At 41.0% G+C, this 22550-nt stretch overlaps 1 protein-coding gene across 1 annotated transcript in view; it reads left to right on the forward strand.

The window, feature by feature from the left end:
• Window positions 1-2691: 2691 nt before the first annotated feature.
• The window catches only part of TMPRSS15 (transmembrane protease, serine 15), a gene marked incomplete at its 5' end in the record, with an annotated part of 89542 nt that continues 69683 nt past the window's right edge, over window positions 2692-22550 (forward strand). The window contains 7 exons of the mRNA XM_015414275.1: window positions 2692-2813; window positions 5360-5427; window positions 17291-17435; window positions 17575-17672; window positions 18135-18241; window positions 21374-21427; window positions 21903-21944. Coding sequence (XP_015269761.1) covers window positions 2692-2813; window positions 5360-5427; window positions 17291-17435; window positions 17575-17672; window positions 18135-18241; window positions 21374-21427; window positions 21903-21944 — 636 coding nt within the window. The remainder of the gene's footprint in view (window positions 2814-5359; window positions 5428-17290; window positions 17436-17574; window positions 17673-18134; window positions 18242-21373; window positions 21428-21902; window positions 21945-22550) is intronic.

A 22550-nucleotide genomic window follows, 5' to 3' on the forward strand; every position in this document is an offset into this window, starting at 1 on the left:
CAGAACTCTTGGATGTGTGCCATCCAGACCTGGAGATTTATCAGTTTTTAAATTGTTTATCAGTAGTAGGACCATCTCTCTTGTCAGCTCAATCTGACTCAGGTCTTTCAACACCCCTCCCGAAATCAGCAGTTCTGGAGTGAGCAAGCACTTCTCATCTTTCACAGTGAAGACAGAGGCAAAAAATGCATTCAGTTTCTCAGCCATTTCCCTATCATCCTTCAGTACTCCTTTTACCTCTTGGTCATCCAAGGGCTCCACTGCCTCCCTGGCTGGTTTCCTGCTTTAATGTATTCGAAGAAAGTTTTGTTGTTAGTCTTTATGTTTTTTTGCTATATGCTCCTCATATTCCCTTTTTGCCTGTCTGATCACAGACTTGCTTCTTCTTTTTTTGCCATAGTCTGTGTTCCCTTTTATCAACCTCACTGAGACTAGCTTTCCATTGCTTAAAGGAATCCTTCTTACATTTTACAGCTTCCATTACTTTGTGTGTTAACCATGCAGGTCTTTTTCTATACCTATTTGTGCCTTTCCTAATCTGTGGAATATATTTTATCTGAGCTTGTAGGATGGTAGTTTTACAGACAAAAATGTTTCTCATTTAAACAAATGGGAATGCATAAGGGATAGAATGTCCAATGAACAAACAAAAGAGTAAAACTAGAGGAAAATAATTTTTTTAAAAAGTACAATGAAGTAAAAGCAGGGAAATGAGCATATGCTTACTGGAGAACACTTCAACAACATAGCCAGCTAACATTCCATTATTTAGACAGTAGTATCACAATTAGTGACTAATTGCTGCTAAGGTATATTAGCTTTGCCTTGTTTCCTGGGAAACCACTTACTATAAAAATGGCCACCAAAGATGGCCCCCTACTTTGACTCAGCCACTTTGCCCACCTGGATCCATGCTATAGTAACATGAGACTAGATTCATGTAATGTACTCTATATCGATCTTCCCTCAAAATCAACTTGGAAACTTCAGTTAGTGCAGAATGCCACAGATCGATTATTATCAGGAACTAGACAGAGCATATATATTTATTCCCATAATGCAGATACTCTAGTTCAAGGTCTTTGCCCTGTCATGGCCTAGGACCCTCATATCTGCATGACTGCCTCTCCTCCTAGTCCCACTACAACAACTCTGCTTATCTGAACAGAGCCTTCTACAGGAGCCATACATGTGCATTCTCAGTAGCAGCCCCCACCCTTTGAATAGCCGACTTGATGGTGTCAGGAATGTTTCTGCAGTTCTGGCTTTCTGCAAAGCATCCAATCCTGTGGTCCCTGTAAGACTAAAATGCCTTTGATTAATTGATTTAACTTTTATCCCGCCCTCCTGGCCAAGGCCAGCTCAGGGCAGCTTACAGAAACAGAATAAAATTCCAGCAATACATATAAAAACACAGCAACAGGTAATATAAATACAATATTAAAACCCAACATAATAATAAAGTGCTAGTATAAGTTCCTCACTTCTTATCGTCAGCTCCACTGGTCTGCTCAGTTGTTTTTTGGGGGGTTGGGGGGGTTGGCTCGGGCAGTGATTAAAGGGTCCAGCGGATCAGGGCTCTTCTACCATAGAATGTCAATTATTGTTGGTGATGGTAACAGTGGTCATGGAGGTAGTGGAGGCAGCGGCGGTGGTGGTGGCAGCTCCAAAGGCCTGGTGGAAGAGCTCCATTTTACAGGCCTCGCAGAACTGTAGAAGGTCCCACAGGACCCTGATCTCCTTGGGAAGCTCATTCCACCAGAGTGGAGCCACCACCGAAAAAACCCTGACCCCAGTAGATGTCAGCTTGTCCTCCCCAATGCTCGGGAGGATTAGCCAATTCTGGGTCCCTGATCGCAGCACTCTCTGGGGTACATATGGGGAAAGGCAGTCCCTCAGGTATGTAGGTCCCTGGTCATAAAGGGCTTTAAAGGTAAGAACCAGCACCTTGAAGTGAATCTGGTATGCTATAGGGAGTCCCATCAACAGCCTGGCCGTGGCATTTTGCACCAGCTGCAGCTTCCAGGTTTGCGACAAGGGCAGCCCCATGAAGAGGGCATCACAGTAATCCAGTCTTGAGGTGACAGTTGCATGGATCACTGTTACCAAGTCACTGCATTCGAGGAAGGGAACCAACTGCCTAATCAGCCAAAGATGGTAAAAGGTTGACTTGGCAGTGGCTGCTACCTGGGCCTCCATTGTTAGAGAGGCATCCAGGAGCACTCCCAGGCTCCTAACCTCTGGCACTGGCACCAGCGACACCCCATCGAAGGTCGGAAGCAGGATCCCTATCCTCAGATCGCTGCGGCTCAGGCACAGGACCTCTGTCTTCGTCTGATTCAATTTCAGCTGACTCAGCCTAAGCCATGTAAGGGGCATGAACAGACCCTTCTGTGTTAAGCTTACAGACTCCTAGGGAAACATTGGTTCAGCCACACCATAGGAAGCATTTGTGCCCATTTATGCCCAGGTCAAAGCTGAACACTAACACCAGGAGTGCTGTAAGCTGTACTTTAAAATTCTTAGATTGTGATAAACAATATGGTCATAAACAATACATTTTCTTCCATTGTTCCTCTGTGAATCTATTTTAAGCTAGTAAATAAAACATGAAGAATAGTTCTAAACAAAATGTAAAATGAGAAAATTAATCCTTGCTATAATGCATGTTTTCCCTTTGATCTGTATCAGGTGGAAGCAGTCATGCAGCCCAAGGTACATTCACAATGCTGTCAGGAGCATCTTTCAGCTTGGCTCTGCAAGACAAATCATCAATGGCCTTTAAAAGTCTAGCCTTTGACATCCAGCAAATGGTAAGAATCAGCTGACAACTACATATGAAACTGTTACTGTGTGGCATTTTCTTTTTAAAACAAAAACCCTGAGTTGCACAGAAAGCAGGAGCTCTCTCTCTCTCTCTCTCTCTCTCTCTCTCATGCACACACACACACAGGTCAGCACCAAAAATTCTGGAACACTGCAAAAGAAATTGCCTTTAAGAAACTACCTTATTTTTATATCCTTGTATTATGGCTGAGGGTTGAAGTTGATGTGGGTACCTGATATGTAATTGTTGCTGTTCAGGTTTTATCCCCCCCCCACACTCACTGGAATGAAGGTATGGCATAAATTGTCAAAAAGTCTGCTATAATTCAATGCAACCTACCATTTTAGTTTGGCTGACAATAGGTTGCCTACATTTTAAATAACCCATCTGATTTGAATCCTGGTACAGCATTGCTGTTGGGCCTCACTATTTTAAGTCTGAATACTAAGTTGTTTCAAAGGTGACAAGTGACCTCCCTCTCCCTCCATGTCATATAACATTTTGTGTTCATTTGATGTTGCCAGCACCAAGAGAGTCTCCAGGCTCCAATCTCGTGGCTATACAGCTGATAGGTGCCTGAACTGAGCAACTTCCTTTCATCCTTAAATGCCTCAGGCACGCAGCAACTTTTTGTGCCTGTATGTATCAGCAGCACACATTATTCCTCTCAAAGCCAGTAAGAACCTCTTTGATCCCTAAAGCCATGCCTTTTTAGTATTAACCACTTCTAGTCAAGGCAGTGCAAAGCGAATAAGAAAAGGTACAATACAGACCAATTTAACAGGCCTTCCAAAAACTCCTGCTTGGTACAAAGTTTTCACAAAGGCTGGAGGACAATCAGACACTGTAAAAGGTGGGGATGCCTTACATAGCGACTCTTTGGCCAATACTGATTGGCCACCATGTACAAGGCACCTAAATCCACTCCATCTCTTAATAGGTAGAGGATGCCATTACCAGGTAGAGTAAAAAACAGGCTTCTCTCCACAACATCATACCACTACAACAGCAGTACAACATTTTTGTAGATGTTCCCAAATGAGAATGTTGTGATCAATTTCATCTTTGATTCCCACATGATTTCCCCCAGGTAACCTACTTCCTCTTATCCCAGAACAACTATATGTTAACTCACCTGGGGAAAATGTGGAACAAATCTAGACTACACATGTAAACTTCCAAAAAAAAATTTCCTCCAAATTTGTTCCCAGATATTAGTGTTTCAAATTATATGATTGAGTTTGTAAAGCAGAAGCAGTAAATTACAAACCCTTCATTGCTGGTTTTTATTTCCAATGTGTATACATAGATAGATAGCATTGTGTTTGTCTTTTCAGTTCTTACTTGTTCATAAACCTTAATGCCCAAGTTATTGGATTCCTAGAGGCATCATTGAAGAATCAGGAAGCTGGACTCAATGTATCATTAGTCTTACCAAGCAAAGCTTTCTTATATTTTTATGTTCTTAATCTGTATATCCCCCTATGTATTAACTATGTCAAAGAATGCACTGATTAAACTGATAAAACATCTGAAAAGGGCAATCCTGAGGTGATCATATGTATGAGCACAAGATTTTTTTCCAGGTTTTTTTAACGACATCATGAAGACAGCAAGTAGTCAGTAGTAGTGGAACTACTGCAAGAGAACAGGGTGATAACATTTGTTGCTGACAACAAGTTCCATTAACTACTCAGTGGTCTTGAGCCTGCATGATGCTTCTCATGTGGTCCCAGGAGATCCATGCTGCTTCCTGACACCCTGAGAGCCAGTTTGGTGTAGTGGTTAAGTGTGCGGACTCTAATCTGGGAGAACCGGGTTTGATTCCCCACTCCTCCACTTGCACCTGCTGATGTGACCTTGGGTCAGTCACAAGCTCTGGCACAGCTGTACCTGAAAGAACAGTTTGTGTCAGAGTTCTCTCAGCCCCACCCACTTCATAGGGTGTCTGTTGTGGGGAGGGGAAGGGAAAGGAATTTGTAAGGCACTCTGAGACTCCAAGTGAAGGGCGGGGTATAAATCCAATCTCTTCTCTCTTCTTCGTCTTCTAGGTGGGGGGTTGTGCTCTTGTCCCCTTTCAATGGTTCTCAGTTGCAAGGGTGGGAATCTTTCCTGTGACTCACACCACAAACTACCATTTAATATTTGTGCTACTTTCAGTCATAGTGTTGTACATGTGTTTACACTTTTTTGTATATTGAGATTATCCCCGGGTTTTAAAAATCATGTCTGAAACAATCTAAAGAATAATTCATGTATCTGAATATATGGCATGCTTGGGTGATGGTGAGGAGTTACTTCCTAACTATGACAAAAGCTGGAACTGAAGCAGTGTATTTTACACAGTTATCAGTTTATTAGACTCCAATGTACATTAGTGCTTTGGTTTTGATGAGGAAAGCCAGAGTTAAATGATTCCTTTTAGTTCATCTGAAAGCTCTCTGAAAAAACACTTAGTACATAGATTTGCAGATAGGCACTGACAGTTATTAATTCCATAAAAAAGACTCTCTCTCATATATTTTTACATAGGTAGATGACATCTTTCAATCAAGTGAAGTTCAAAATGAGTATAAGAGATGTGAGGTTTTGCAGTTCAGGTGAGTGGACTGATAGAGTGAAAGTCTATATTGACTGTTACACTTGAAGTACCAGGATGTTCATGGGGATTAAAAGGTATGCTATGGTGTATAGGATTACGAATCAAATTATTTTAACAATATAATGAATATATATTGTAATGCTATTTTCTCATCCATTTCTTTCCCTTGTTTCATGACTAACAGCAAGCTCCATATAACTGGATAAGGCTTTCAGAAGGATCTATGTAAACTGGGAGCTCTTGCTATCACATAATGTGGACTGTTTCTAAGTCAATTTCTTCTAATAGCTGATCTGATGTTCCCAAGCACCTAGTCAGTTGGTACAAAACTGTGCCAAATTAACATTCTCCCTCCTTACAGCTATATTGCTAATGTAATTAGTTTTCAAATAGCTATGACAAGAGATAAAGGGCCTTTTCTCATTGCTAAATACAACAGCTGTTTGATACATCTGAAAATTTTAATGAAGCCTAGAATCACCACTCTAATGCCATCCTGGAATCTGTGATATTAAGTAATGTGAGAACTGAATATGGCTAGATGCACGCCCTTCATATTAGAAAGCTGATTTCAAAGGACTTGAAGAAAAAAATGATAAAATACCAAGGCTTCACTGAAACACTGAAGGAGAAATGAATTCAAGGGAGTGGGAGATTCTGATAAGTTAAATATTAAAGCACAAGGGCAATGAGAAATTGCTAAGGAAGTCAATGTGTGGCTGCATAAGGCATTCTCTGAGCTGACTTAAAAGTGAGAAATGTATAGAAGATGGAAGATATATCTAAGGATGAAAAGAGCAGTCAAAAGCTGTAAGGATGGTGTCGAGAAGGCTAAAGCTGGCCTTGGAAGGGATGCTAAAAACAATAATAAGGACTTCTTAGGCTATGTTTTAAGCTAAAAGAAAAAAGGAAGGGGTAGGCTTGCCCTTGTGAAATTTTAACAGATGACAAAGACAAAGGAGAACTACTGTAATTACTATTTTGCCTTGTTCTGCTCCCATGAGAGGAACTGTCTCCAACCTAGGAAAAGCAGAACATACAATGAGAGGAGCTACTTGCAGGCCAGAGTACATAACGAGATTGAAAAGATTTTGCTATTTTAAACGAGTTCAAGTCTCCAGAGGCAGATGAATTATAAGGCAAGTTACTGGTGACTTTACAGATTTTATTTTGGAGCCTGTGATTTTAATCATTTAGAATCCTTAGAGAACAGATGATGAGCCAGAAGATTAGCAATGGGAAAATGTTGTTCAGGTCTTCAGAAAAAAGGGGGTTGGAGGTTATGATATATGGTCTTAAGTTCTGTCCTCCAAGAGCTTCTGCCAATCATATGGTAACAGTGGACTGGAACACTGGGAAAAAAGAGGGGTTTGACAGTGGCCAACTGACAAAATTTGGGATTGTCAGATTTTGGTGTAAGGATGGCTAGGAGGTCAGCTGGTTAGGCAGGGAGTCTATTGGAGACTTCAGGTATTTTGAAAATAGGCCTTGGGTGCTGTTACTGTCAAAAACAGTTTAAAAAGTAAAAACCTTTCTGTTGCATATTATAAGTCTGAATTAGTTGAAAAAGGAAACTGCTTTATAACTGTTTGCATTCTAAGGCCCCAGCTCTCCAGTTATTTTGTTATTGTAATACTGAGAGGGCAAAAAAAAAGGAAAACAAAGAAACAAGTCATTCTCCTCAGAACAGGTCAATGAATGCTGAGTGGCACCCTGAGTCCAAGCATTGTCCTCACTGAGGACTGGAAGACTAAGAGGTTCCAAAAGCCTCAATTATAAAAATGTATTGGGGGGGGGGACAAAAGAAGTGTATAGGGTATGAAGTCCGTAGTGTTAGCCAAATTGCTCTATTTCCTTAATAAAAGGTTGGGAAATTATGATATTAATGTGCAATAGGCATAACTATGGGATCAGACCTGTGTATACCAGAGTTAGAATTCCCAAGAACCCAGGAATAGACACAGAGTCTGGGTGGCTAAAATAATGATTTCTTTACTAAATATTCTCAAGCACACAAACAATAATTAAACATTCACACACACAATATAGAACTAAGGAACCAGAGGTGATTGATAGCTGATAGAAGGGTTTGGGGTGATACTACCTGTCCAGATGTGCAGAGGTCCATGAAAGGATTATGGCCTAAACCTAAAGGGTTTAAGGGTGGACTGCCAGTTGGCATCAGGGCAAAAGCACACAGTCTAACACCATGTGTTCATAGGAAAACAATGCAGACCAATGGAAGATCTTGGGGGCTGGTCTCAGGTGAGAACAATAGATTACTTGGGCCAGTGATGAGTCCCAGGGGTGTGTGGCATCAGGATGGGCCAGGCCTGGATGTGACCACTGAAGTTCCAGAGAGGCAGTCAGACTATGCTGAGACTGACAGTATCTTGACTGGATTTAGCTAGGTGTTGGATGACTGTACTGGGGCTAGTTGAATGGATTTTCTGACCACTAATGGTCTTGCCAGGGTAGTTTGAAAAGGTTCCCAAGTATAGACAAAAGGTGGGAGATGAGTCCCTGTTTAGCCTCAGGAAGGATTGCTAAACATTTGAATGATTGATTGGTTTATCCCGGTATCCTGAGGGACAGAGCAGGAATGACAGGTATTCAGACAAAGAATTACTGGAGACAGGATTATTTGCCAGGTGGCCTCTGAATAGACTTTAGAAATGTAGATGCTTCACCTGGTGGAACTCATTGTTATTCCATAAGCATATCTCTGCTGGATGGAAGGGGAAGACTGGAGACTTGCTCTGAGGTCACCTTATGAATCCTGAAAATGGAGAGCCCCTTTTCAAAGTTGTGGCTAGCTGTGTTTCAGACCCAGGAGTGCCTTCCTTGGCCTTAGTTTTGTGGGTCTCTGGGGCAGGTTAGAAATGGGGTGCCCCTGCTATTGGGGCTACCCAAGAGTAAAGACAGTGCCTCTGGCAACACTAGTTTCTGAGACTGGAAACTGGGTGTTGTCACATAAATGACATGGAAAACTACAAACTTGTCATCTGGAGTTTGATATCTAAGAAAATTCGACAATAGATTGTTAAATAGCTGTTCTATGAACTTCTGGAAGAGAAAGCATTTCTTACTAGGGAGGGTTCAGGGCTCAGTGACAGAGCATCTGTTTGGCAAACAGAAGGTCCCAGGTTCAATTCCTGGCCTCTCCAGTTTTAAAGGAACAGGTAGTATGTGGTTTGAAAGACTTCTCTGCCGGAGAACCTGGAGAGCCACTGCCAGACTGAATAGACAATAGTGACCTTGATAGACGAATGCCATGATCAGTATAAGCAGCTTCATGTGTTCATGTGAACCAGAGTGTTTTTTTATCAAGAACCAAGTCATGCTAGACTAAACTTGCTTACTTTTTGATAAAATAACTTGTTTGGTAGAAAATCGGAATGTTGTGGTCACAGTGTGTCTTGATTTCAGCAAAGCATTTGGCAAAGTATCTCATGATATCCTAGTGGCCACATTTACATGTTACATTGATGTAATTGTTGCAGGTAAGACAAATCACAGTTACATATCTGGGTGGAAAGTCATTTCTGGGACTGATCTGGAGAGTCCTCTAATATATGGCTTTTGTTTGCTTTCTCGGCATTAGATGTGTATTACTTTCATTTGTAGTTATACTAATTATGAAAATGGGGGGTTCATAATTATAACAATCAATATGAAAATGAAACAAATCTCCCATATGATTTTCTTTCATTCAGTTCTGGTTTCTTTTGCTATTGTAGTCCCTGATTCTACTAGTGTAATATGTAAAGAAACATTTTTGTGTAAGCACTTCCTGTTTTCTTGCCTCTTATAGAGCTTGGATAGTATGAAAAATGGGTGTAAACAAGGATTCTTTTGACTACATCAGAACATTTATCAGGTCTATAATACTTTAAGGATTTTGTGTTCTTTTCTTCTTTGCAGAAATATGTAATTTTTTAAACTTCTATTCAAGAACATACAATTGGACTGTTTTTTTAAATAAAAAAAATGTAATGCTCTATCCTGTGGAGCAAGCTAGTTTCTTATTTCATCCTTGGAGCATAGATGAGTCATCAAGATAGCAACAGAAGCCTTTGTTTACTCAGCATGCCCTCCGGGTTATCAGAATCATTTAAGAAATTAAAGGGAAGAATACTGCCACCTCTGCTTTCTGCTATGATAGGTTTAATCACTGCTTCCCCAAGAGCACAGAAGTATCAGTGACAGTCTTCTGGCACATGTTCTTTGAAATTAAAAAAAAAGTCACAACTTAATTTTTTTTTCACCAAGAGAAAACTTTATTCAGTTGAGTAAGCATGATTACAGAGTCACATATCATCTTCAATTCAGGTCTTGGTACAAGTTAAATCAATACTGAGAGTTACTGAAACCAAGTAGCAGTTCCCAAAAGGTAATCAAATATTCCAAAGTGATGCTCAGCCTAAAAAGAGCAGAGATTTCATACACTGTATAAATTTTGAGTAGGGATACCATATTTCCAAGTATTGCCCCACCATGCAGATTAAAAAAAAAATCTAGAGTAGAATTTTGCAAACACAGGGAAACCTCCAGGTTTACAAAAAAATAATAATAATCAAAAATTCAGAAGGGGGGGGATAACCTCCCAGGCAATGGGAACATCACAAGTTTGTTTGTTTGTTTGTTTGTTTTTAAAAAAAATCAGAATGGCAACTGAGATGTCATGAGATTAGATCACAAGACCTTGGACATCATTTTGAGTTGCTAGGCAACCCCATAAAAGATCACCAAGGCCCCCAGGGCCTCACAGAGTTTTCTTTCCAATTTGTTCAAGGGCTTATATGGCCCATTCCAAATTATCAGATGGAATCTGATAACATTTCAGCTGGAGGATGCTACAGTCAGCAGTGTATCAGCTTTCTTCTCTTGCTGCCCCTCTAAGTTTCCTCACCTTGAAAAACCACACAACGAAAACAACAAGGTACAAGGTTACATGTGAAGCTACCATATACTGAAACAGATCACTGTTCCATCAAAGTCAGTATTGTCCACTCAGACTAACAGCAGCTCTCTAGGGTCTCAAGCAAAAGTTTTTCATATCACCTATTATCTGAGCTTTTTTATGGGAGGTGCCAGGGATTGAACTGGGAACTTTCTGCATTCCAAACAGATACTCTACCATTGAGCCATGGCCACTCTCAGTATTTCAGAAGGTCATTTTAGAAGGCTTCTGTCATCATTTTTAGTAACTGGATTGGGTATACTAAAGATCTTAAGTTATATCCAGTAGGGGTGTGCAATTTTTTCTCCCAGTATTTTTGGGTTTGGGTCTATTGGACCCATAAAAAAATTGGGATTCTCAAAAATAACCTGGATCCCAATATTGGTAAAGTATTTTGTTCTGGGATTTTTCAGAAATCCTGAATTTTTCCAGGTCCAATAGACCTGAACTAAAAAAATACAGAATTAAAAAAGCAGCAGTAAAGCTACAAAAAAACAGCTGAGAGGTGGCTCAGCTGGGGCTCTTTGGGGAGTCCCTTTAAACCAGACTGCCCCAAAGAGCTCACAAAGCAGCTGATCCTGCAGGGAGAACTCTCCTGACAGGCCCAAGTGTGACTCTGCTGGGCATCCTGGTTTAAACTGGACTGCCCAAAAGAGCCTGCAAAGCAACTGATCATGCTGGGAGAACTCTCCTTGCAGGCTCAGCTGGGGCTTTCTTCGGCAGTTCAGTTGAACAGTCCAAAAGAGCCCCAGCTGAGCTGGTGGGGAGAGTGCCCCCCTCTGCTGTTTTGTGGGCTGTCTTCTGCAGTCCCTTTAAATACCCTCTGTTTAAAGGGGCTGCAGAAGAAAGGCCCAAAACAGCTGAGTAGTGGGGAGCAATCTGCTCCAGCTCCTCAACTGTTGTTCCAGGTTTGCCGATAATTCCCAAATATATCTGGGATTTTTTCAGGGAGTTTTTATTGTTCTCCTGAAAAATCCCAGATACATTTGGGATGCCGAAATATACCCAAAAATACTGATTAGGTGTTTCAGGGGGTATATTTTGTTGTCAGATTTATACCCTGCCCTCCCAGCTGAGGTCAGCTCAGGGCAGCTTACACAACCATTCAAAACACACAAATAAAAAATTTAAATAGTCCTAAATCCAAACAAATCATTCCAAGATTTAAAAGGTGCTAATGTTAAAAACACTAATAGGTTATTAAATGAGGGCAGTTGACCTTCAGTGTTCCATCCTCTAGTGGTCAGCCCATACGTCTAACCTTGTGCACCCAGCACAGGCTGTTCTGATGACTTCAGGGAACAGAGTTCTCTATCAGGGGCAGCTCCTAATTGAAAGCCTGGTGGAAGAGCGCTCTCTTGCAGGCCCTGTGGAACTGCATAAGATCCTGCAGGGCTCTGATTTCTTCTGGGAGCTTATTCCACCAGAGAGGAGCCAGCACTGAGAAAGCTCTGGCACTAGTTATAGCAAGCCTGGCCTCCTTGGGTCTGGGGAGGGCCAATTGATGTTGGGACCCTGATCGCAGTGCTCTCTGGGGAATGTATGGGGAAAGACGGTCCCTCAGGTATGTAGGTCCCTGACCATAAAGGGCTTTAAAGGTAAGAACCAGCACCTTGAAGTGAACTCGGTTTTTTACTGAATGTTGCCAAATTCCCCTCCCTACTACTGTTTCCATCTCACATGGTATTTGTACATTCAGGTCCCATGATATCCAACATAATCTTGGTTGGTGGTTAAAGGGGGGCACTTCTTTTTTTCACCAGCAAAAACTTATTTGGAACAAGGCCATCAAATAAAAGAAATTATTTGAGTTGGATGTTCATACTTAGCATCTAAGTGCACACACCTCTACTGTACACATTTAATCTGAGCTACATGGGCACAGCTAAAACATCCATTGCACTTGTAGTGACCCTTCAAAATATGCAATGCCTCCACTGTCTTCAAATCACCACAAAGCAGTAAGTCCTTAATGGATTGTGACTTCTTAAAACCAATAATAGGTTTTGCTTCACAGGATTCACATGGAATATTGTTTAGAAGATGCCAGTGCCTGAAATTTATATTCTTAATATGTAAAGCAAGTAGGGAAAAGTCCAGTGGAAAAATATTCCACTTTCCTTGTTGGGCTTAGAATGAACAAATAGTTCCTTCCTTGATTTGCAATTAGCTCGGTTCAAGGCTGATGTCATCACTCTGTTGGGATATCCATGCTGATAAAATTTCTAAGCCATAGACTTGTCTTCACCAAAGTAGACCAAAGCAGATGAAGTACTATGGTTAATAGATTAAACAATGCTGAGAGGAAGGTTCCTGTTCTGCCATGGTAGGTGAAAACTGGAACAATGCAAAAAAGAGTTTTTATCTGTAGGTTTCACAAAAGGTTTAATACAAATGACCTGCATGAACATATACCAATGTATCCAAAAAAGAAATCTGAATGGAGTCAAAGGCATAGGAAAACTTAAAAGTGGGATGCAATCTATCCAACCACTCCAAAAATTCACAAAATATATCATTCCCATTGAAAATCATTAAAAAAATATTGTTGATATATCATATATATATAAAAGTTCAATGTACTGGCACTTTCTGACTCTCCCATTGGCTGTGCTGTACACTCCATCAGCTATTGGCCCATCAACTGCCACTCAAGAGTACTCATGTGCTATTGGCTGGGTGTTGGGTCTGCTCCTCTCCCCTGTCCACTGCCAGCCTGGATACTCTTCCCTGACAGAATAAACTGCCAAAATGGCTGTCTCTCCTGATGAGGACACTTCTCCTGCTTGGCTCCTGTGGGGCTAACTTTCCCCTCAGTGGCTGTTGCTAGGCAACCAAGCTTGGTTCTGTCAGTAAAAAGGCAAAGGCAGGAGGCCCTTTCCAGGCCTTGGTGGGGAACTCATTGGGGCCAGTCCTGACTAGGGTTGCCAGTTCCGGGTTGGGAAATTCCTGGAGATTTTGTATTGGAGTCTATAGAAGCTACAGTTTAGGGAGGGAAAAGGCCTCAGCTGAATAGAATGCCATAGAGTCCACCTTCCAAAGCAGTTATTTATCTTCTGAGAAACCATTGCTGCCAATCTCCAGGTGAAGGCTAGAGATCACTCAGAATTAAAACTGCTCTACAGATGGCAGAGATCAGTTCCCCTGGCTGCTTTGCAGGGTCGACTCTGTGTCATTATACCCTGCTGATGTTACCTCCCTCCTGCTTGGGTCTCCACTGTGGAGAAAGACTGTACTTTTCCTAGGTAGAGGCAGGAGGGATGGAAAGCTGAAGTCAGAGGGGCAGATAATGGTAGGTTGATGGTTGGCTGGGAAGGAGATAGGGTTGCCACCTCCAGGTTGGGAAATCCCTGGAGATTTGAGGGGTGAAGCCCGGAAAAGGTGAAGTTTGAGGAGGGGTATGACGTTAGGTACAATGCCATAGACTCCACCCTCCAAACCATCCCTTTCCTCCTGGGGAACCATTCTTGCCAATCTTCAGTGAGGTCTGGAGATCACTCAGAATTACAACTGCCCTTCAAATGGCAGAGGTCAGTTCCCCTGGAGAAAATGGTGAACTGTGTGTCATTATACCCTGCTGAGGTCGCCACAGCAAATTGATGCTGAATGCCCATGGCACTTATTTCCACAATGGACCTTATTGCTAGTCTGTAATAACCTTTCAAATGATTCAAAAGAAAAAGATGAAGGAGACTGAAAAAGAAATTGTTCTTCAAATTTGCCCCTGAACAAGTTGGCTATAGTGGCAACCCCCTGAATTTGAACATAAAATTGATCTTGAAAATGAAAAGAATTTTTCTCTAGAACAATTTCAAGGACTTGCATCAAAAAAGAGATGGGAAGAGAGAAATATTTCTACTTCTGAAGAAAAAATTCTGCAACAGAAAGGGCCTCTTCATGTGTTATATTGGTACATGATGATTTAACATCCATGATGACCAGAAGGTCATCTTTTTCAAAAGAGAGGTTTTCAGTCTTGAGAGTAAAGTCTGCAGTGTCTTCTGTTGCAGAAAATCACAAACTATAATTTTACAGAAGACAATTATCAGTAAGTAATGATTGTAATAGAATTTCGATTGTTAAAAGAATATTGCTTCCATTAGATTAAAAATTATGGGATATCAAAGTTCAGACAATTGAGACAATTTAATTGAATACTTTACGTTTAATTTCTAGTTAAATTCAGCCTCCATCCTCAAATTTACTGACGGCTCATTTATTGTAATTGAGACTGTTTTGTTATTATTATCATGTTCACTTATTTTAAATGATAATTTTCACCTTCATATGACTTAATTTTGTGAACTGAGACATCTTGTAATTTTTGTTGTAAGAAACTATTCTGTACTCTATAACATTATGATTTGTCTGAATATTTTGCAAGATCCATAAATTTAATTAAATGATAAATTAAATCCTGGTGGCCCCTGGCCCCAAAGATGTCTGTCTAGCCTTGACCCGGGCCAGGGCTTTCTCTGCCCTGGCCCCCACCTGGTGGAACATGCTCCCCATCGAGATCAGGGCCCTGCAGGATCTTACTCAGTTCTGTGGGGCCTGCAAGATGGAGATGTTCCACCAGGCTTTTGGTTGAGGCAGCAGGCATCCATATATGACCTCCCCGAGGTTGCTGTCTCCTACCTACTGGCCATCCATCTACCAGCAACCGGCCATATCCATCAGTATGAATGGGTCGGAATTTTCACCAGCAGCTATAACTACTGATTTAAAATGTTTATAATGTAAATGCTTTATTTTGTTTTAAACTTTACTGTATTATTGAAGATGATGTGACCCACCCTGAGCCCGCTTGCGAGATGGGCGGGATACAAATAGAAAAAAATAAATAAAATAAAATTGATTGTAACTAATAATGCACTGGAAAACTAACATTACAATTCTAAGAACACTTTTCTGGGTGTAAGTCTCATTGTCCTGAATAGAATTCTGAATAGACCTGTTTTGATTGCACTCTTTTCCAACCAGATGTTCAGGATACACTTGAAAATAGAAGCTGAATGGTCAGGGCCTTCTTACCTTTAAACATCCTCTATCCCTCACCCCTCATCAGTCAAACCTCGCTGAAATTTAACTGATATTAAAAATACACCTCAGTATTCCCTCATATCCAAAAGGAACTAAACCCTGTAACACTGTCCCTGAACTTCTCATTTCTTGGAAAGAATGTGTGTGCCGCAACAGTAGAAATGGGAGGAAAGCTAATGGTAATTGCCCTAGCAGTTTGTCCACTCTCTTGATATTAGTTAATCTATTAGTATGCAATAGAGCAGGGGGTGTCTAACATAAGGCCCATGGGCCAGAACCGGTCCATCCAGGACTGTGAGCAACTGGTCATTACCTTTATTATTGGCAGATGACAGAGGCTGTGCGTTATGTCCCTGTACACTGTCCCAGTGCTAACAAGTAATGGGCTGTGGAAGTGGGATGGTGAGCATCAGGGAGATACTATAAGAAAATACTGTAAGAATGTAAATGTTTTAAGCATGTTTATATTTTGAGTAAAAAATAATAGTGTTAATTGGGTTTGCCTGTGTCCTTTATAATATTTATATCTACTGCATCAGCCCAACAAAGTGACATTTATGTCAGACTAGGAAAAAGACCCGTTGTGGAAATAAATACAACAGCCTATAGAAAGAGGCTCTGGGCAGGTGCTCCGGCCTTGGACACTCAGTGTCAATTTGCTGTGGCGACCTCAGCAGAGTATAATGACACTGAGTCCACCATTTTCTCCAGAGGAAATTAATCTCTGCTACCTAAAGAACAGTTGTAATTTTGAGTGATCTCCAGCCCTCACCTGGAGATTGACAACGATGGGTTCCCAGAAGGGAATAGTTGGTTTGTAGGGTGGAGTCTATGGCTCTGTACCTGTCCGAGGTCCCACGCCTCCTGAAACCTCACCCTCTCCAGGCTCCATCCCTCACATCTCCAGGAATTTCCCACCTGGAGTTGGCAACCCTATCTCCTTCCCAGCCAATCATCAACCTACCTTTATTTCCCCCTCACTCTTCAGCTTTCCACCCCCCACACACCTGCAGCCTCTCCCATGCTCTGAAGCCCTGACTGCTACGTCACATTGGCTGTCATATGGGGGCCACCTCAGCAGCATATAAGGATACAGAGCCCACCATTTTCTCCAGGGGAACTGATCTCTGCCATCTGGAAAGCAGTTGTAATTCTGAGTGATCTCCAGCCCTCACCTGGAGATTGGACACATTTTACCTCAGAACAGCAAAACTGTTTAGAATGTTAGAGGCAAAAGCCAATCAAGTTGCATATGCAAACAACCTCTGTATTCCGAGGCAAAGGCCAATGAGGCTGCATATGCAAATAACCTCTGTGTTCTGACTGGCTATGGGGGGGGGAGGGACAGCAAAATGTTTAGAATGTTGGAGGCAGGACTCAGGCAAAGCAGCCAATGGATAGGGAGACCCTCTGAATGACAGATCAAAGAGCGAACTGATTTTGGAGCGTGTGGAATGTTCTAGAGAAGTGCCACCACCATTCGGCTTTTATTTATAAGGGAGATACGACCCTCGTAACAAATGAGTTCAACACCTCTGCAATAGAGCATATTGGAAGACAGCATACACTGAAAACAGGAAGTAAAACTGCTTCTCTTGCATTACTTTCTGAAAACTAACAGGATATCAAGAAACTGTTAACTCTGTTTTACTTTCTCTGTGTCCAGATTCACATATATCTTGCAAGCTAAAAACAGGGTAGAGATATATAGCCTTGTAGGAACATCAATGCACTTTTGTTAAGCCAACTATATATTATTTACCTAAGGTTAGGCCTACTTGCAGCTATCAGGGCAGCAACATTTGTAACAGCCCTATTTTGATGGCTAATTTCTTTCGTATTGCTTATTTGGCAGAAATGGCAGTATTATTGTGGTATTCAGCCTCTTCTTTGTACAATGGTTATCTGATGTAAAGATAAAAAATGAACTGGCTTTGGGCATTGAAGGAAATAAAAGTGTCCATTTGCAGACTTTCTTCATTGATGTGAGCAGCATACAAGTAACAGGTAACCATTATTTCCTTTTAAAGCCATAAAACATCCCATTTGCTTAATTACTCTTAATGGTTCCTTCCTGGTCTACAATGGTGTCTACAGAGATGTACTTACCTACTCCATCCATTAACGCTTTCATAACAGGCAAAGCCACTGGCACCTTGCTTCATAAAACATCCAAAATCTGGGTGCATTGTACTCTTCTACAGAGCATTAGCAATAGTTAATGACTGGATCTTCAAGTAAGATTCCTTATAACATTATATTGCAAAGGATGTGAAGAGGTGAACCTAGATCACATACTAATTAAGACCAATTAAGAGATGCTGGCACTAATTTGTTTACTGCACTACATTAAAAACACTTGCATTTTCCATTAGTAGTTACCCTGAGAACAAATTCCAGGTCTGGTTTTTGTTTTGTTTTTTTATAAATTTTTATTGATTTTTACACTACATCCTATAGGGCATGGGGATGGGAACAACACTAAAACTAAAACAGAAGCTAAATAAGGCAAGGATCAATTACAATGAAAAGGTACATTCCATATATAACGTTCCTACAATAGGAAGGAAAAGTTTTAATCTGAGTTATTACATTCTATAAAAGATAGCTTAAGTTATTTTTAATACTGTTTACTCGGTGTACTACATGGTTTATTTCAGTTTATTTTCCGGTTTCTTCTTTTTCTTCTTGTATTTCAGTTTCACTTTGATTTGCTTCGGGGCTACTTCTCCTTTCTCTGAGTTAGAAGTCTCTGATGTTCCATTTTCTGATTCAAAAGTCTTAGTCGAGCTGCTTGATGAATCCCGTGAGTCAGATTCACTTTGTTCTTCTTCTTGAGTGTTTTTCCTCTTCTTTTCCCCTTTTTTCGGCTTTTGTTGCTGTTCCACAAAATTTTTAGCTTTCTGTACGGAGTCAAGTTTAATTTTTTTTATCTTTGTATTTGAATACAAGTCCTTCCGGGAATGTCCATCTATAAGTAATTGGATTGGAGAAAGGAAGTTAAGTCTCTATATTACCTTCTTCGCTTTCTCACCTCAAATGGGATATCCTTTAAGACTTTCACTTCTTCTTCTTTAATTTTCCAGGTTTTACCAGAAGTACCTTTTAAAACAGCATCTCTGGTAGATCTCTTAGAGAATTTAACAAATAATTTGCCTGGTAAATTGTTCTTCTTGATAAAATCCAGATAAGTCCAATATATCAAATCCATACCATTCTGTAGTTCTTCTTGTTTAAGATCAGTCATTGGTGCCAAGGTTTCACTTAAGAGTTGTTTGAGGTTTTCACTTTTCTGTTCAGGACTGCCCTTGAAAATGCAACACATACATTGATCTGTCCAGTTGAGGCTGTAATAGTTGACCTTTATCTAGAGATCTTTCTTTCACTACTTCATCCAATTTTTGTTGAGTACCGTTCAATTTTGTCTCAATTTTCTTAATAGCTTTTTCAGGGTTTGTTATTTTCTCCATACATGTTAGTTGTTTTTGTATTCCATCCAGTTTAGTGTTGACATTAGATATCTGTTCCAGCAGAAGGCGCAGTGCCATTGCTAGCATATTAGGGAAGTCTGCAGCTGTTTCCTGTGCCTGTGGAGGAGCTGGAGTCAATGGTTGGGTATTTCCTGTAGGAGGCTTCTTTTTGATTGCCATTCTTCTTCCCCTTCCAGACATTGTTTACATAAGAAGAAAGTTTTTCAAGTTAAAATGAATTTTTGCCATTTGGTATGCGCTTAAGGTTGTTTTCCACCTTTCAATCTCCTGGAACATCTCTCATGGTTAGTTTTGCTTTTTTTTTTTTTGCTTTGAAGTCTATGGACTGCTCCCTCTCATGGAGGGGGAATTCCCCAACTCTTCCCCGAACCCACCTTTGTTTAGTGAATTGAGGCCATTCACTATCGCTTAAGCAGGGGATCGGTTAACTCACTTTTAATGCTTTAAAAGTTGTGCAGAGACATTTCCACACTTAATCTCTTGCCTGCCTCATCCGGAAGCATACTCTTGTCACCATATCAGCTTCCTGATGGCAGGAACTCTCAGGGTAAAAAGGGAGCCCCAATTCCTTGACTGCCTCAGAAGCAACTCCCTCCTGCACCCCAGGCCAGCGGTCCCCTACAATGACACTGGGGGCCCCCAGACCCATCCGGGACCCCTCCTGTCCACCAGGGCGCATCTCCATCAGAGCACGAAGAGGCGCGTCCGAGCTGGGAATCACCAAAACCGGAAGTCCAGGTCTGGTTTTAATACAGTGTGAAAGATAGTATGTATGAGCTACCTTTATATAATATAATATTAAAATTTTCTAGGGATTTTTTTAAATTATTATTTTAAACTGAATAGCAAATTCAGATTATTTATGATCAGAAGCATAGAATGACAAAATAGTAGATATTGAATGTCAAGTAACAAAAGTCATATACTGTATATTAAGTGATTACTTAACCTTTTTTCTGTGGTGATAGATTCAGGTGGAGGTCTGAGGCAGCAGATCAAAGGTTGAGTCCAGTGGCACCTTTAAGACCAAAAAAGTTTTGTTCTGGATATAAGCTTTTGTGTGTGCAATAAAACCTTGTTGGCCTTAAAGGTGCCACTGGATGCAAGTTTTATTCTTTTTTCTGTGGATATGGGTTTCCAGGTGACTTTTTAAACACAGAGCGATAAACAGATCTGAAACTAAAAAAATTGCCCTAGTATTTATTTAGTTCATTTGTACCCCACCTTTCTCCCCAATGGGGACCCAAAGCAGCTTACATTGTTCTCTTCTCTTCCATTTTATCCTCACAACAGCACTGTGAAGTAGGCTAGGCTGAGAGAATGTGACTGGCCCAGTGTCATCTAGCAAGCTTCCATGGCATGAGTGGGAATTCAAACCCAGATCTGCCAGATAGTAGTCCAAAACAACAACTACATTGGCTGTCTATCCCTCTCCAGTGAAACCTGACATCCTATCTCCATTGTATTGTGAATATATCTTTTGATCCAATCTTCTTCACATCATGGATTCACTAACAGTACGATTTAGAGATTTGTTTTAGTTGAGTATCAGTCACTGCAACCCACCTAACCCCCAGATTAATTCACTTTCCCCACTTTCATTACATTTCCTACATCAAAAGTGATAAATTGGGGTGGGGAATGACTTCATTGGCACCCTCATTAAGAATCATAGAATTATGTTTTGTATCTTTCACAGAATATAACAGTGGTATTTAATACAGCAATTGAATAACAAATTATGACTTCTTACATCTCAGGGCAATATTGGACAATCAATATGTATGAAATAACACAAGGTGAAGGCATGGAACTGTTTTTGCATGGGTTGACCTGCCAAATTTTTGCTGTATTCATATAAGCCAAGAATAATTCTCAGAAATCATTGAGCTCACATATCATCATGTACCTTTTTGAATACCTCATAAATGCAAGCTCTTTGTAGTTGGTAGCAAGCTGAAATTGGCTGTAGGGATGGGCATGAATTGGAAAAATGTGGTTCGTGCCGGTTCATAGTTCATGTCCGAACCATGAACAAAATTGGACTGGGAGGTTCATTCGCAAAGCAAATCAGTCTGTGGTTCATGGGCCCACAGACCTGAAAATCCTGAAAAAAGCTGTTCTTGAGCTTTCTTGTGCAGTCCCTTTAAAGTTAAACTTTGAAGGGACTGCATAAGAAAGCCGAAAACAGAAGAACAGTGGGGAGCAAGCTGCTACATGCCACTCAGCTGTTTTTGCGGCTTTTCCTGGGAACAGAAAACATTGGTTTAAAGTGACCTGGAGTCCCTTTAAACCCCTGCTTTCTGCTTTATCTACAAACTGATTTAAATGTCTGTGAAAGTTTGTGACAGTAAATCAATCACAAACTTTGGTTCACAAACTACGAACAGGGCAAAATTTGTGATGCATTTTGCTTTGTGGTTTGGTTTGTGCTCATCCCTAATTAGCTGTACCAACCAGACTGAATGAAAATGACATCCCTACCCTAACTGGGTTAGCAGGTAATAGATGGTAACCTGAGGACAACAGTTGGCTCATGGGACACATGTAAAGAGACCTTCATTTAGATATGTGGGTTCTACACCATGAAGGGTCTTGAACTGGAAATAAACCAGTAGCCAAAATGGCAGTTTCAAAATAGTCAAGGTGTATTCCCATCAGCAAGCCCTAACAGTAATCAGAATGCCATATTCTGAACCACTTACAGTAATCCAGCTATGAAGTTACAGAGACATGGCCAGATCAGGTGAATCTAATAAAGGAGAGCACTGGCAAGCAGCTAATAGAGGGCACTCTTGGCCACCATACAAATTCTATTTTCAAAATGAAAGGCTGAGTACATGAGTACCTCCAAGCTCTTAACCTGTGCACGAATGCCACTAATAATGTTGCACATTATTGCATTAAATGTCCATAATTAGTAGCAGGAACAATTGCTTCAAAAATAATTGCTGATATGTATTTTTTGCTTTGCAGGTTTGGGAACATACACTACCAGCACTCCTCTGGCAACTGTAGGTTAGTGAAAACCATATGACAAGTGGGGGACCAGCAAAGACTTGTGGGACATTTCATTTCTCCCTCTGCTACTATTTCAACTTTCCTTTCCCTGAAAGTCCCCTTAGCGTCTACCCTTTTTATGCTTCCTTCTCTCCTACATTTATATGCTCACCTGTCCTGAGCTTTCCTTCCCTCCCCCTGGTAGCCTCTGCCTGGAAAAACTATGACGCAGTGTATTTTTTTAAATTTGACTTTATCTGCAAACATAGGGCATTTTTCAGGTTCTTAGAAAGATCAGTCTTATTTTATTTATTTATTTATTTATTTTCCTTCAGTTTGTATCCCGCTCACCCCCTTAGGGCTCTGAGCGGCTTACATGTTTCAATTAACACAAATCCTAGCCTAGGGCCACATACATACGGGGAAAGTGACAAGCCTACCAGGCACCCCCTTTTTTGTAGCGGATCTTCGTTGTTGCCTTTCTTGCGGGAGATAGTCCGGCGGCGTCCTCTCTGGCGCTGGTCTTTGAAGTTACGCCTTCCGGCTGTTGTGATTCCTTTTCCGAGCCTGGGCCACTCGCACTTCCGCACATGCTCGCTGCGGCCTCTGTCCAGACTAGGCTCT

The sequence above is a fragment of the Gekko japonicus genome, unplaced genomic scaffold (genome assembly GCF_001447785.1).
Source record: "Gekko japonicus isolate JY-2015 unplaced genomic scaffold, Gekko_japonicus_V1.1 scaffold72, whole genome shotgun sequence".
Classification (NCBI taxonomy): domain Eukaryota; kingdom Metazoa; phylum Chordata; class Lepidosauria; order Squamata; family Gekkonidae; genus Gekko; species Gekko japonicus.